The sequence below is a fragment of the Vigna umbellata genome, chromosome 2, assembly GCF_029865625.1.
Source record: "Vigna umbellata cultivar VRB3 chromosome 2, Vumbellata_1.0, whole genome shotgun sequence".
Taxonomy (NCBI): Eukaryota; Viridiplantae; Streptophyta; class Magnoliopsida; order Fabales; family Fabaceae; genus Vigna; species Vigna umbellata.
The window spans coordinates 4,085,277-4,102,343 of NC_142166.1; the positions used below are offsets into that span (position 1 = coordinate 4,085,277).

Sequence of the window (17,067 nt, forward strand, 5' to 3'; positions counted from 1 at the left end):
GTAAAAAGAAGATCCATGGGTAGACCTTAACCTAGAAGGCTTTTATGAAATATTTTGGTCTTGTAGACTTTTTCAATGGAAGACTTTTTGGTTATTGAGTTTTTTTGGTCCTAGCCTATGTGAGTCGGACTAAACCATGTGGAGGGACAAAATTAGCAAGTCTATAAGAGAGATTGTAGGTTCAATTTCTCAACTAACCACTAATATTTATAGATAAAAAAATAAAAAATAAAGGGTTGATTTATCTAAGAGGCATTAGATCTCATAATACTACTAGTGTAGGTCTCCTTCACTATGTTTAGTATCATACACACATCAAAGAACAATATAATAAATTGGTTTTTATATGACACACCAAATTTGATTAAAAACTTGCATAACGTGAACAAAATTCTCCATGTTAATGGTATATCATTAGTTTAAAAAAAATCATAAATACAGGTAGGTATGCTTACCAATTCTATTACAAGATGTGCTATTTTTAACCTACATATTTTATGCAAAAACAGACCAACTCAATCTACGTATTATAAGAAATGCAAGACATGCAATACGTAAATTGGATTGGTCTGTCTTGCATGCTAAGTACAAAGCAAACCTAAATGCATCAACTTCATGTTTTACATATTTGATTAAGACCCTATTGTTGCGTTTGATTTTTGAAAAAATAATTCATAAAATTTACTCACCTCCTTTAACTAAAAAATTTACTATTATTTTTTTCTCCGGAAGTGGTTTTAGTCTTGCATCGAAAATAGAGATAATTATACAGTACAGTGAGTTTGGGATTTTGATTCCATTCTAATTTATACCTTTCAATCTATTTTTAGCAATAAAGTATTATAAAATCATTCTATAATCATCTTTCAATTATTTCCTAGTTTCATTTTGCGTATTCAGTTAATCAAAAAATCATTTTATAACCCTGTTCCTTTTCAATTTGGATAGTTAAGTATTGGAACACCTTATTGCATTTTTCAACCAGTCGCTTGTTTAATTTTTCCCACTTTAGATAAGTAAGAGGACTCATTGTTTTCTTCCATATTTTTACTAAACCTTAAGCACATATATAAGATTATAATATTGTCAAATCTATAGCTATATTATTTTATACTTATTATTACAATTGTTTTGACTGAACTTCCTCCTCTCATGTTTTATATTTTATCATTTAAGTTAAAGATCGATAATTCAAAAAACTTAGACATATTTAATTTAAAAATAATATAAATTTATTTAGCAAATCAATATAATCTCACATCATTTTCTCCTATTAGAGAGGTTCTAAAAAGGCAGGTCTGAGTAGAATGAATAGAATGAAACATGAATTCACATTGTTTAAATTCAAACTGAGACTTTGAGTACCTTCATTTTTTATATATATCCAGACACATAAATTCGAGTGTATTAAACGAAGTTGAAACTTTTGAAATGATTGATGTTAACATGAAGAACTACATGTCTTGTTACTTCATAAGCTATCATACAGTCTCCTTTCCTCTGGTCTGAACTGATCATTATTGAATAAAGCTTCAAGTCAATGCAATTGATCCATATAATCTACTTGAAGTTATGTTTTATGATTGCTAAATCTGTGTAGATTTCTAAATTTGGCATAATTAATATAGTATTTGAAATTGTGGTTATTGAAATAATGTAGTTTACTGTTTTTTTCACCGAACAAGTAAAGAAAAGAGAAAGAAGCAACTTTCTGACAGGTCTCAAGGAGAATTATGTTTATTGAAAACAACTGGTATGTGCATATCATGGTGTTCTTTCAGCAGCACGACAAGAGCTTAGAAAGTAGTTTGTCATAGCTGGTTAGCAGTAACCATTCTGCATCTTGCAGAAATGGGTGGACCAATCAACCATGTGATCAAATTTTTAGCATCTATTGTTCAACACTTCCCAGTTCAAAACTCAACCCCAACAATACAACAATGCTATTTCATATATATACATATATATAATAACATAATCAGATTTAAGATGTAATAATATCACATCATATCATATGTAAGGCCGGATGACATTATGGTCAATCACCAATGGGAAAAAAAATCTTAAACCTTTATTATTAAGTTATATGAAACTATTATAAATGGTATGAAAAATATTCAATATAAAATTTATTAGTTTAAGAATCTCAAAAAGAAATTAAGAATTATGTTTTAATGAATAGCTCAAGGAGAAATAATACACAACAAAAGTTCAATATAAACATTTCCAGCAGAAAATAGCTGTGAAACAATATATTTTAATGTTTAACTAATATTGAATTATCAAAGTTAACTCTATACCATCTTAAATGTAGTAACTTACTAGTCATATCAGATATATCATCTTAATTGTAGTAATTATGAATTTAGTGTCTAAATTTTGGTTACTAATTATGAATCTAATTATGAATTTAGTGTCTAAATTTTGGTGTCTTATGTGCTGAATCTAATTATGAATTTAGTGTCTAAATTGCATCTTATGTGCTGAATCTAATTATGAATTTAGTGTCTAAATTTTGGTCACTAATTCAATTAGAAATTTAGTCTCTACATTAATTTTTAAATTGAAGTCATTCTCTCTCAATCTCAATCATTTCATCCATGTTTCAATTGTTAAGTTAAATTAAGGCCCAATCAATACAAGTTAAAAATTACTTTCTAGACTGTTAATTTTTTTTATGTGATCTATTTGGCTAAAAGCAACTTGTTCAGGTAGTGATTTATCTGTATTCAAACTTTCGTTTCTATTTTTATGTTATCAATCTCTTGAAAGTAGTAGAAAATCTTCTTCATGTTGTTTTTTAAGTGCTTATAAGATAGATGCAATATTTAAATCCACAAATATTAGTGTTTAAGTAATAATAATGCATATCAAAATATCGATGCAGTAAATTAAAAAGAGACCTGAATTAAACTTGTTAAACCTTAATTTTTCTAGGGAACAAGCAATTGTTCATCTTTTATTTATAAAAATTAATCCCAAGTACATGTTTGTACATGCATGATAAACATTACTCGGCCAACTTGCATCAACAATTAAAATTTAAAGTTTCATCTCAATTCCCAAGTGCAGGTTCTATGCAATTTATTACACAAAAATTATTATTAGAATAAGTGAAGGAGAGAACACTTTCAAACTGAGTCAAAAGAAAAGTTAAGAATGAAAGGGCAAATTTTCAAGTCAGCATCGGATTCTTATCACTCTTTTTTTTTTTTGTCATATTCTGCTGTCTCCCTTTTAATTAAGATTACAAAACCTAAACTGTAACTATCTTTTTTTTACTTAATAGAAGTGTGATTAGTTTGGCGAATGTTCTCCAGCTGAAAATCTGTCATATGCAATTTTACAAATGTCAGCAACACTAAGATGAATTTGGAGATTGAAAACCAGACACAGCTCCCAACATTAGTAGACAGAAAGACTACAATTGGGTGTTTTGAGTCATTCAATAAATACAATAGTAACAATTTCAGAATCTCGATGAATTTAATAAAAAAAAAACAAGTATACATAGTTCCAGCATTTGCAATTATATACGTGTCTTCTCTGCTGAAGATCCAGAATAAATAAATAAGAGGAGGTGAGAAACATACCATGAATACCACTGTTTCGGATAGGTACAAAACGAAAGAGCCTTTGGTCATACGACCAGGCTAGAAACCGAGGTAGTGCTATGCCATAACATCATTAGAATAACCACTATAACAATATATGTCTTTCGATTTACCACTATATAATCCACCAAATTCTTAGTTTTCTAACATTATAATAAATCTTTCAACTTGTTAAATCTACAGTTATAATCATCCTAAATTATAACCAAATACACTCCTCACTGTCATAATATATTATTATACACAATTTGGTTCTTGCTTATGGAAAAAAAAAATTGGTACATACACTCAAACATATTATAATATTATTATATTTTGTTAATAATTAAAATGTCTCCTTGTAAACTAAAGGAAAGAAGTTCTTTAAATTTTGTCTCTAAATATTTAAGAAAATAAAAAAATAATGTTCTTATTTTTAATACATAAATTACACATGAGTTTTAATTTTTACTTAATAAGTTTTCTTGTAATTAGGGGTCATCAAGTGTATCAAATTTAGATCTCAATTTTAGTGTATTTAAATCACATAACGTGTATAATTGTTTTGAATATATTATATTTATAAATTAAATTTATAGTTTATCGTACTTTTATTTATTTAAATGATATTATTCTTTAATAAAATAACGTAGAAGAAATAGTATTGTAAGATAAAATAGTCATAAAAATAAATGAAAAATAGTAGAATATAATACTGAATAAAAGTAGTAAAAATATTATTATTTTATTATTAAAATAGTAAAGGATATTATTTGATTTTACTTTAAACGTATTATGTTATTCACCCATACATTATTATGATTTTTGATTGATGACTGTAGCGTGATAAGAGCCAAGAGGAATGTGAACTCTTGACGTAACTGAATAAATATCATTTAAATTTGACCAACATGATTGATTGGACAGTACAGAGGCCATATTTTCCCAAGAGCTTTTGAAAGATTTAACACAATTTACTGTATATTGGTAAAAAAGAAACTGTACTTCTTTTCTTTTCTATTTTTCAAAATTCAATTTAGTCTTAAAAATCAATCATTACAATACTGCTCAATAGGGTTTTCTTTACTGTTTGGTTTTCCACAGTTTCAGTAATATCATTTTACATTACAAACCCAAGCATGTGTAAAGTGTTGCAAGTTAATATCATCCACATAATTTATATTATATGTTAGGGTATAAATCTCAATTTATAAATTAAATTTAAAACATGGAATTAATCTTAAATTTATTTGCTTGTTACAATAACAAGGGAACAAAGAGAAATATAATAATTAATTTAATAACGAGAATTCAAAACATGTTTTATAAGATATTTCGTAAATAATATAACCAGTTCTGAATAAGTTTACTCAAAATAAATAAAAGTCAGAAAAAAAGGCAAAAGCATGTGGTGCATAATTTTTTTCTCAAAACTTGTCAAAAAGAATTTTTAAAAAAAATATAATTATGAAAATAGACTACACTTGTATTGACATGAGTTCATTTAAAAAAAAATGTATTAATTTTACACTATTTTAGTTGCGATATTTTTTAAATTGAAATTATGCTAAGATGACACGAAAAATCAAAATTGTGTTAATCTCATACAATTTTTACTTTAACTAAATATTATTGTATCGTTGTGTCATATTAACAAAATTTTAACTTAAAAATAATTTTGCTAAAATTATTAATCTGATATGATTTTTCACAACAAAATTATACCAAACTAAAATGACTTGTCAATTTTCATAATTTTTTTTTAATTTTCCAGTAATTTTGAAAAAATAAATATACATATTTTCAGGTCTTTGCTGTGAAAGACGGTAATTACAGTAAACTTTTATATATTTATAATTTTTTATTATTTTATGAATAAAATATTAGATAAAAATTGAGATTTTTAAATATTTTAAATAAATAAAAATATGTTTTGAAAAAAAAATATTTTGGAACAAAATTATAGTGGTTTATTTTGATTTGAAATATAATATAATTAAACGCCTATCTGACTGTCAATTTTGTAAGGGGCTTCCCCACATCTGATACATATATAATGAATACTTAAGTTTAATAGTTATAAATATCTATAATATAATACAGTTTTTTTTTCTTATAATACAATTTTTAATATCTTGAAATAAACTGAAATATATAATTCTATAGATTAAAAATAACATGTATAAAGAATAAAAGGACATATTTTTTCAAGGACTTGTTTTTTATAAATATTTGAGGAAAGAATTTAAAGCTGATGAATTATGTTTTTCTTTAGTTAAATTATATAGGTGACAAAAAAAAAAGAAATTTTATTTTTATTTATCTATTATTTCTCTAAAATCTCAATTTTTATTAGTTCGCCTCTTTTTAGATACTTTTGTGATAAATTAATAACTTTGGATGTTGATTGTTTCGAAATTTTGTATCATACTAGAGGTAGTGAACATGTAATTACACCATTTCTTCTTCTTAGCAAACAAAATTTAATTGTACAAATATTTTCATAATTCTTAAAAACAATAATTTAGTTATTCAATTTTATGATTTAGAAAAACTGTGTTATGTGTTTTAAATTATTTAAACACTCTTGTGAAATATTTATAAATTTTATACGCTATGATTTTGATTGCTCTATTAAGTGAAAATTGTCAATATTATAAAATAATTAAAATTTAATGAAAATGGTAAATGTTATATATATAATTAAACTATGAATGAAAAAAAAGGAGGTTGACCTTTTCAAATTATGTATTTTAAATTTTATATATGATAGTAGATTATTGTATGGCTCAACACATACAATAATTTAATTTTCCTTTGCATACCCACAAAAAATATAAAACAAAAATAGCTACTTGTTAAATATTTAAATGATTTTTTAGATACTAATTCTAAGGAAGAGCTTGATTTACACATTTCAACTTTATACAATCATAATTTAATTATTTCTTAAATTTTAAAGAGATAATATTATATATAGACACTTAAACGGTCAGTTTATATTAACTAATAGGTAACTTTAAGCTCTCATAAGTACATATTCTTTATTTTAATTTCATCTATTTTATAACTTGGGCATTGCTTTTCAATTTTATTTTAAAACTTTGTCTTTTATATATGATTGAATTAAATTGAAATTAAAATGTGCAATGACATATGCTATGAAACCATTCTAAAAAGATCTCATAAATTTTTGACTTATACAAAATAAATCACTCTACTATGTTTATTCACATATTCTTAAAATATAAACATTTCATGTCGGTTAAGTGATACTATTTGCATCACCGTTTCTTTGTAGAAAAATTAACATATGAAAATAAGAAAAAAAAAATAGTATCTATAATTTTTTTTTATTAACATCATGGATAACAAAATTTTATTAAAAAAATTATTATTTACAGCTATTTATATTTATATAAATGATTCTGGTGTTCATATTTATTTTTCAAATCTTTTAAATAATTTTTTTAACTAAAATAAATTTTTTTATTTTTTAAAGTAAATATTTTTTGAATTTAACTATCTTTTTATTTCACTGTTTTTTTAAACTTAAGTATTTTTAATTATAAAAGTATCTACAAAATAAATAAAAAACTATCTAAAGTGATTAAAATTATTTATATTTAATTTTATAATTATAATAGTAATAATGTTATTATTTCTTTTTGTGGTTAAATATGTTTATTCAATTTTTTTAAATGAATATCTTTCCTAAATTACAATAATTATTTTACTAGTTTTATTTTTTAAGTAATTATTTTTTAAAATTATTTTTTTTTATTTGATAATTTTTTTGAACTTAACTTTTTTAATTATAAATCTTTCTAAAAAAATAAAAACTAGTTACAAAAATTATTTTAATTTATAATAATAATAATAATAATTTTACACTCTTGGATTTTTACTGGTTTTACTGATATCTATTTTTATTATATTTTTGTTGATTACTCTCCGTTAGCACACCCCCACAAGATTTCACGTAGAGTACGTGTTTTTTATTTAAAAGAATAGCACAGATAATCAGAATTCGATTGGAAATCAAGTTTTATTCTTTTATGGACTAATAAATAAGAATAAAACATGCGTTGTTAAGAAAAAAAAATATTAAAATTTAATTTATCGGTTTTATCATATTAAATGAAGATAATTTGATTGACAAATATTCTAGTTGAAAAAAAATATATACTTTTTTATCATATTCAACTTTGAAATTCAGGAGTTATAATATAGAACAGTAAAAAATATAATTAAAAATAAAAGTTATTTGAATTAAATTGAGATGTTAATTAAAAAATTAAATAATTAATTATGAATTAAGAAAGTGATTGATTTACATTAGTTAGGAAGAATAAGAAAAAGAAAGAAAAGGTTTTTTATGTATGTATTTATAGAAACATACTATTTAGTTGTAAAGTGGTAAGGACATTTGGTCAAATGTAAAAGTAGAAGAAGTTAATAAATGAGTGGAGAGTGCTCAGATGACTGAGGGCAAAAATTGTTAGTATGCACAGACAGTACAGATTGGTGGGCTGTCTTCCCGCCATTAAAACCATTCATTTCTCTCTCCTTTTATTATTTATCATCATCATCATCATCTCTTTCTTTTCTTTCTCTCTCTCTCTCACCCAACCTCTTCTATAAATAGATCGAATAATACAGAGAGATATGTGTTTTTGCTAGGGTTCTCTTCAAATAAATCAAAAAGAAAGAGAGAAAGAGAGAAATCAACATCAAGCAGTTGACATAAGCAAGTAGCTAGCTAGCACAGAGGCAGAGGGCTCAACTCATAAATATCCATCATCCAAGGCTTTTCATTCATTCATCATCATCATCATCTCAGACACTCAAGAGAGAGAGAATTTCAAAACATGGTGAGAGAGAGAGACATCATGGGCACATACTCATCATCAAGAGCCTGTGGTGGGGGAGACATGAATGAGAAACCTGCATGGCTAGAGAGGTTGATGGCTGAGACATTCTTTGGTGCTTGTGGGGTCCACCAGGATCGCAGGAAGAACGAGAAGAACGTCTTTTGCTTGCACTGTTGCCTTAGCATCTGCCCCCACTGCCTCTCTTCCCACCGTTCTCACCCTCTACTCCAGGTATTATATTATTCTATTACTACATTCCAATTCTCATCATAATTTCATTCTATTTTCTCTTCTTCTTCTTCTCCTTTTCCTTCTCCCTTAAAGTTCCCATTTTTGCTGTTTCTTCACCCTCTTTTCTTCTTCCTTTCAACTTGTCGCCTTCAAATTTCAAAAGGGTAAGTGCAGATTGTTCACGTGAACCTCTTTTTTCTTTCCAAGTTCGCTCTTTTCCTGCCTCCTCCAATTGTTTGATGGGTATTTCCAAACACCTGGACTTTTACCTGTTCCTAGCTATTTCCTCCTTTTTCTAGAATTTTCTTCTGAGCTTCTTCTTTTTACTCTTTCCTATTTTGGGAGCTTTTGCCTTTCGACTTTTTCCATTCAGATGCAGCTGCATCTCTCAGGGTTTTTATCGAAATTCTCTCTTTGAAGACTGCTTTTTTGTCACCTTATTTGCTTTCTCTCACATGCAACTTTGGAGGATATGCGTAATACCTAGCTACCACCACCTTCTGCTTTAATTTGTCTTCTTTTTTTAATTCTCTCCACTGTGCTAAAGTTGATTCCATCAATCAGCTACTGATTTCGGATGAATTAAACAGCAATTTCCATGGTCACCCAAAGATGCTCTTCTCTTCTCATACAGTTCTTATCTGCCAAGATTTCACTCAAATCCCTTTTCTGGAATCTTGTAATAGTCTCAACAAAAAAAGAGTGAACTTAAATTTTCTCTTCCGCAGATGACGGAAATAACGAAATAAAAGATACCAAATTGAAATTATCAGTTTAACTTTGTTCATGCAATTTCACTTTTGAATGATTTCTATGAAGTGGTCAATGGAATTACAGGGTTCTTCTGCCAGATTCTTTTTAGTATTTTTATAATCTAAAAAAGAAAAAGAACAGCAATTGAGTTTTGTTGTCTAAACTTAAAAGTAGTCTTTGGTTTGGGTGAGTAATTGCGTGGTTGAACTCACCAATATTGTCTCATTCTATTTGGTGTTTCCCCATATCTGTGTTTATGCATATTTATACATGGTTTCCATAAGGGTTCACCATGTCTTCCTTGATTCCCCTTTTTGGTTTCGGTTTCTTTCCCATTAATGGAAGCTTTCTTTTTTATCCATTTCTCCCTCCAAAGGTTTCTCAGCTGTTCCTTTCATTGAAAGTGAAAAGTTTGACCCACTGGTTCCCAATTCATGCTGTGTCTCATTATTCAATAATTTGCACAGGTACCCACCACTTCTCTCAAATTCTTCTCCCACTTCACACTTCATTTATTTTCTCTAGCCCCCTTGAATTCATGGAAGATTTACACCCTCTCTTACAACCAGATCCCTTTAACTTCTCGCAATTTACCCTTTCCCTCTCAAAAAATATCACATTTCATTAATGGTGCTAGTAACTCTTGACAGTTAAGTTTACCCCAGATAAAATAAAATACACAAGAGAGATATAAAGGAGGCTACTAGAAACTTGAGCTAACTTTGCTGACATAAATATGGAAAGTATAGCTGCTTTATTTGATTTTTACTTGTTCAAAGTTAACCTTATTTGTTTGAAGAAGATCATCAATAATGAGAGGCTCTAATACCATGCCACAGGTGCGAAGGTATGTTTATCACGACGTGATTCGATTAGATGATCTGGAAAAACTCATTGATTGTTCCAATATTCAGGTCAGACAAATTTCTGCCAAGGAACAACATGAAAAAGCTTGCAGATTTATATATATATATATGATTGAGTTGCCCAATATACATTTTAATTTTCATCGAGAAAGTAAATGCAATTAAATAAATAAGTGGCACTGATAAATTAATATCTGAATAATTTCAGGTTGGAATAATTAGATAAAAAAATTGTCATAAAATGATTTTGTTATGTGTAAAGAATAATCCTAGTTATTATTATGAGACTGAAATGGACATTCTTTGTTTGTATTGGATACATGGCAGCCCTATACTATAAACAGTGCCAAAGTAATATTCTTAAATCAGAGGCCACAATCAAGGACATGCAAAGGTCCTGCCAATGCTTGCTTCACTTGTGACAGGATTCTTCAGGAGCCATTTCATTTCTGTTCTCTATCATGCAAGGTTTTATCACTTTTCTCATACACTATTGTTTTCTTCTTCTTTTGGTTTAAACTTCCTGAAACAAATCAGCAGTCAACATATGATTAAGTTTTACTTTTGTTAAGTAAAATGTTTCAACATAGATTATTCTAAAATAAAGACTAATGGTACCTAGGTTTTGTAAGGGAATCTATGTGTGTGTTTGGTGAGGGATTCAAATCTTAGGTTCTCTCTCTATCTCTCTCTTTGTGAGTGATCATTTCTTAATTACTATTAGTTCACAGTTTTATTATAAAAGGATACAAAACATCAATTCCAATTATTGAGTGCATAAGTAAATATAGCAAAATGGGAATGTCTAAGGGAGATGAAAAAGAATTTTCATTTCTTTCTTGGCAAAGAAACACCAATATGGGGGACATGGATCACTTGATGGTAGAAAAAAGAAGGAAGAAAGAGAGAAAAAAATAGAAATCTATATGATAGGATTTGATCTATGAAATTTGCAAGGGTCCTTATTTGGGTAAATAAAATCACCCTATTGGATGGCATTTGTGAAACTGATAAAAGTATTTTTCTTTCACATTTATATTCAAGTCACTTTCAAAATCTTCTAATTTCCTTTGTTTAGAAGAAATGGTTTTGATTTTCTCCATCACTTTTCATTGCATATCTTTTGCTTCTTCTTACCACCATTTTTTTATTACGTCATTCATTACCTTTCTCCTTTCTTCTTTCTGTCTTTCCCTTTTTCTCACTCCACCACAAACATTGCCCTCATAAGAAAACGGGAAAAAGTAAGCAGAACAATGCAAAACAAAATTACACTTTAATACATCAAAAACTTTTTTAATTAACTATTTTTATATCAATTTTGGATGTCACTTTTTAGCCACATTGTATTACCTTAATTGTTATTGCATTTAAATATAAAAAAAAAACTACTAATATAAATGTTGTCTGTCTACATTAATAATAGTTTATTAATTATGATGTATTGTACTAAATAAATAATATCATTGATATGGACAACTATAATATCTTGTTGATGCATTATTAAATATTATTAGAAATTTAATGTGATATGATCAGTGTAGTCTTATATAAAATTTACTTTCTTTAAATAAAATCTATATTAAAGGAAATAATTTTTCTCTGAAGATCGTAGCATACTAACAATACTTATATTTTTTGTCATTTAACTAGTAAATGAATCCTTTTCAGTAAATGAAAATGCTTTAAAATTTTGTCGGTGATATAAAAAATAGTTGATGTGATCCTTAATAAGCAAGTGAAAAGGTGAATGTAAGATTGTAATAATAATAATAAAAATAATAATATTCATATAATTATTTCAAACACTAATTTTTTTCATTGATGTGAATAAGAAAGATGTACTACTGCATTGAAAGAATATTAGGTGAATGATAATCCATACACCAATGACAATTTTATATAACATTTACCAATGCAGACCATTGGATTGATTAACCAATCATCAAAAAGGAAAGACCCTTGACTCCACTTCATCACCAGAACCCATGCTTAATAAGTTCCAAGACCTTTTACCCATCCCATAAAAACATTATTAAAAAAACATGACATTTTTAAACACTCAATCTGACCAAACACATGCAAAACCATAACACCACCCTAGCCCTACTTCCTATGCTTGCCTCCAATATCACCTGCATGTCGCAGAACCTGCTTCTTCATTATCATCCATCTCACCAATGTCTGCTACAAATGTCAAACCATCATTCGTAACATATACATGCATGTCACTACAAATGGGAATATGTTATTTACTCTAAACAAAACAATGGGTTACATTGTTAGATGAAAAATGCATGTTTAATCGTAAAACGATGAAAAAGTGCAGGTTGATTACATGGTGTACGCGGGTCAAAGCTTGTCAAACATTTTACATCGATTCGATGAATCTGATTTTGCAATATCGCAGTTCGAGGGTTTAAGAGTGGATGGTTCAGAGGTAACTGATGAAGATACCCAGATTGCCCCTAGCTCCTCTTACTCCAACACCGAGGCCACCAGCAATTCCGTAATTTCATGTGAACCTAATAACAACGTGAAGAAGGGCAAGGGCAACACCTTCCTTCCAGGGATCGTCCTTTCTCTTGGCAGTAGAAGAAAGGGTGCCCCTCACAGGGCCCCCCTCTCCTGAATCACCACCACCTTCTATATTATCATCATCATCATCATTATAATAATAAAAATCCTCAAATTTTAGTTAATAATATATTATTATTATTATTATTATTACTATTAATTAGTATAAAGCTATGGCCACAATAAATATCCGGGTTTTAATTATTATTTGTCATATATGTATGGTAAAAAAAAAACAATATGTATTAATATGTGCTTTCTTTAGTAGATTTTAAGGGCGTGGTCAGTTTTAAGGGCTGTTTTATGAATGAATGAAGGTATGGTATGTGCATGATGCATGATGCAGGGTTAGGATTCTCCATTGTCATCTTTGGCGGTTGTTGAAACCACCGATTTTGTATTGGATGCCATGGAAATCTGGCTCATGCAGTGTTTATCAGATGTGTTGTATAAATGGAAAACACCTTATCTTATATTCTGTGTCTGGTTTTTCATTAATGACTTTTCAAAATGCTTGAACTCATACGAAGTGGTGCTCCGTTTGATCTTCTGATATCAGAAGACTTTTGAGTTTTATGATTGTAACACTGTTGATTAATATAGAAAGATCACACACTTAATATTCTTAACAGTGGTAGAAGAATGGTATATTAAGTTTAAAATCGTTGAAGGAGATATTGTATTGTAGCGGGTGATTATCTGCAACTGTACTTTTGAAAGAACTTTTAAAACTAGATCCTAGTCTGACTTGGGATGGTGACTTCACTGGTAAAGAAAATCCTATTGTAATTGAAGGGAAGATGACAATGGTTTTAAGTTACACATAAAGTAGCTTTTTCTCTAAACATAATTTCTGGGGAAGAGGTTCTTGTAATAGGATCTTAGGCTCGAAGGTTCTAGGGCACAGTCACAGTACCTTTACCTTTTTGTTATTTCACCTCGTGATTCCTAGTAAGAAGACATACTAATTAATATTATTTATTAAAAAATAAAAAATAACCTACAAAACTAAACTCCCCAAGAGGTTGACCTATATGTAAAAGTTCTAACGAAATATAAAGGTAAAGGAAGCTATAACCCCATTAACAGTTTAGGCCGGTTTGCACAGTTGACCTGAAAGTGAAAGAACTCGCCGTTTCTTTCATTTGATCCAATATTTTAAAATATTCTTCTGTTTTCAAGTTTTGGTGAATTTGTAGAAATACCCATCGGCTTACCCATTTGACGAAAACAGGGTAACAGATCAAGTTTACTTATAAACTTCTTATTACTGTTTCTTAGACCGAATTCCATGATGTTGTTACTTATATTATATACGTACCCTAGTTGACTCACACGTGGCATGTATGTCTGTAAATAAACACGTTGTTTATAGTCCTTCTCCTATTACCAAGTGCGCTTATTTTATCACCGTCGATTAAAGACGTTAAACTTACAAATAACAAGGGCTGAGTGAAGAATGGCAGGATCAAACTCAAGTATAAAAAACGTTATTAGATGATATTCATCTTCATGAAATATTTATCACTCCCAAGTTTTTTTTTTTAAATGTATTTTTATCTAAATTTTAAAAATAAATTAATATAATTTTCTTAATCTAATTATATTGGTTATTTTTTATACATTAAAGGATTTTTTAGACTAATTATAACCTGTGTAAATAACTAAAACGTCAATCTAAAATATAGTTTGATGAGTTAAAAACATTTTATTCAATTACACTATATTTATTTATTTTTAAAATTTGAAAATGAAATTATATCAAGGTTTAAGATATAGACCAAATTCAATTATGCAGTAAAATTTAAAAATTTAAAAATTAAAAAATATTTAACCATTTTATTTTTCTTAATTATTCAACAAACACATCTACAACTGTGGAAGCTTAACCCAGCCCTTTATAAATTTGATTGTCAACTTTTCATTCTAAGTAATTAAAGGTCGAAACGCCATTATTTGAATAGGCTAAATGTATAAAAAGTTAGGTACGAACATTTATTTACACTTTTAACTTTTAAAACGATTGTTCTCAAACATTTAGTTTCTCATAAGTGACAAAAGTTGGTTTTCAAGTACATAATCCTATGAATATCAGGTTAGGTTAGGTTGTTCTTATAATAAATTTCATGTCTTGTCTTATATTAGGCTTAGGCTTAGGCTAAGTGTTGCGCCCTTAAACCATTAAGTCTAATAAATCAGTCATCAAAGTCAACCTCGTATATATAAATAACATAACAATATAAGACCATATATTATTAAAAATAGTCTTACTGTAAAATATGTTTAGGAAAATTAAATCGGTGACCTACATAGGTGTTGACCTAATATTAAGTCACATACGTGTATGCTTATAATTTTTATTAAAAATATATTTGTAAATATAAAGGTTTGAGACAGAAATGGTGTGTATTCTTCGATGTTAGCCTAACAGAGACACTACATCAGAGGCTTTATGTTGGAAGAAAAGGAGGTTTGAATAATGGAAAAGTGAGAGTAATGAGGGTGCATGGAGAATTGGTGGAAGCTATATCTGTAGAAGAACAGAATAAAGCAGAAATAAGTACTAAAAGATAAGATTTTTTCCTTCAATCTTCTATTGTACGTGCATGTTAGGTATTTATGCTAACGTCATAACACATTCCACCTAGCTTTCAACGGATCTTAAACAACTATATATTATAAACTTTACAATGTTTTCTAGAAAAAACTTTACTATGTTACTAGGGCATTGTTCATCAAAACCTCCCCAAACATATAGAATATACATAACTGAAACATTTAATATCACATTCTTACTATTATTAGTCTATGAAGTAATTAAGGTTTTCAGTGACGGCTACCATAAAGATTTTCTTAAATAAAACTTATCCTTAACTTCTTAATATTTTTTTATTTAGTATTATATAAATTATTGAAAGTGCATGAATATGATTTTTTTTTTGTTTAAAATCATTCTTCATAGTTAACTTTAGTTCCTGCATGAAAAAGTTCTATATTTTAATTGATATCCGAAAAACTATCTACAAATCCATGATCATTGTTTATTCAGATTATAATAGTATTTTACAGGATATATCAATGATGGTGGGATAATGAAACCAATAAGTGAAGCCACCAAAGAAGAAAATTATGTTAAGGAATGGTCAAATCTACATGTACTCTTCATACAATGTCTAAATGAAATATAACTAATATAAGTTAACCTTGTAACCACATAGTGATAACTTTCTCCCAACATCATTTTATCAGTAAGAAATCCCTAACATAAAAATTCCAATACTCGCAAGGGTTAATATTGAAAAAAATATAATATTCATATATTCATATTTGTAAAACCATCCTACAAAAGAAATTGAATAACAATCTAATTTAGAGACAAAAATATATAATGATTAATTTAAACACTAATTTAAACACTAATTTTTTTTAGCTAATGTTAGAGACTAATTTAAGTGTAATTCACAACTAATTATAATTTTTCGTTCATAATAGACACTATTTTAAATATAAATATTTTTTAGTTTATAAATCTGCATTTATTAGTCATTATAATTTTTGTCTCTAAGATGGGTTGTTATCTAATGATTTTATTGTAGTGTATTAATAAAAATAACTTTTGTAAAACAAAATTACAAGCTAAAGAAAATAAAATACATTTGGTAAAATCGCGATTCAGGAAGGGTGACAAAACGAATTTGTATGATCCACTCTTTGGCCCCTAAAAATAGAATGGAATAAACCGAGTCACCATAGAAAAACAACAGATTAAAAGTTTAGTTTGTCCCACCAAAGAACAGGTCGGTGGGCCAGTGCACTAATCTGTTAATTTTTCTTTAATTTCTATGTTTTTAAAATTATATATATATATATATATATATATATATATATATATATATATAATTATATAAATATTTTGTAAATTTTTAATTGATTAATTTATGTCTTTAATTAGATAAATTAGAATAATATTACCTTTTGTCAGACCCATTAAAAACGTACCCAAAATCCTAAGTAGTGAGATTTATGTGTCAAAAAGTGAGTGAGCGTCTCAGCTAGTGGAGAACAGGTGGCTGTAAGGGAGTGACCGTTCGTTTTGGACGACGACAGTATTTAAGGCAAAATTTCAAATGTCGTGTCACTTCTCTGCATGTCTTTCTTCTTCCCCACCCTGCT

At 27.9% G+C, this 17,067-nt stretch overlaps 1 protein-coding gene across 1 annotated transcript; it reads left to right on the forward strand.

Annotated features, from left to right (window-relative positions):
• Positions 1-8,193: 8,193 nt before the first annotated feature.
• Positions 8,194-13,187, forward strand: LOC124838913 (PLATZ transcription factor family protein). Its single transcript, XM_047314636.2, has 4 exons — positions 8,194-8,698; positions 10,291-10,365; positions 10,645-10,785; positions 12,647-13,187. The coding sequence occupies exons 1-4, from the start codon at positions 8,465-8,467 to the stop codon at positions 12,947-12,949; spliced, it is 753 nt and encodes a 250-aa protein (XP_047170592.2). The 5' UTR covers positions 8,194-8,464; the 3' UTR covers positions 12,950-13,187.
• Positions 13,188-17,067: the final 3,880 nt, after the last annotated feature.

Bases quoted from the DNA above. Each gene is read 5' to 3' on its own strand.
- LOC124838913 (XM_047314636.2), top strand. From the start codon at position 8,465: ATGGTGAGAGAGAGAGACATCATGGGCACATACTCATCATCAAGAGCC. The intron at 10,366-10,644 runs GTCAGACAAATT...GATACATGGCAG, and splicing joins TTGATTGTTCCAATATTCAG to CCCTATACTATAAACAGTGC. The intron at 10,786-12,646 runs GTTTTATCACTT...GAAAAAGTGCAG, and splicing joins TCTGTTCTCTATCATGCAAG to GTTGATTACATGGTGTACGC.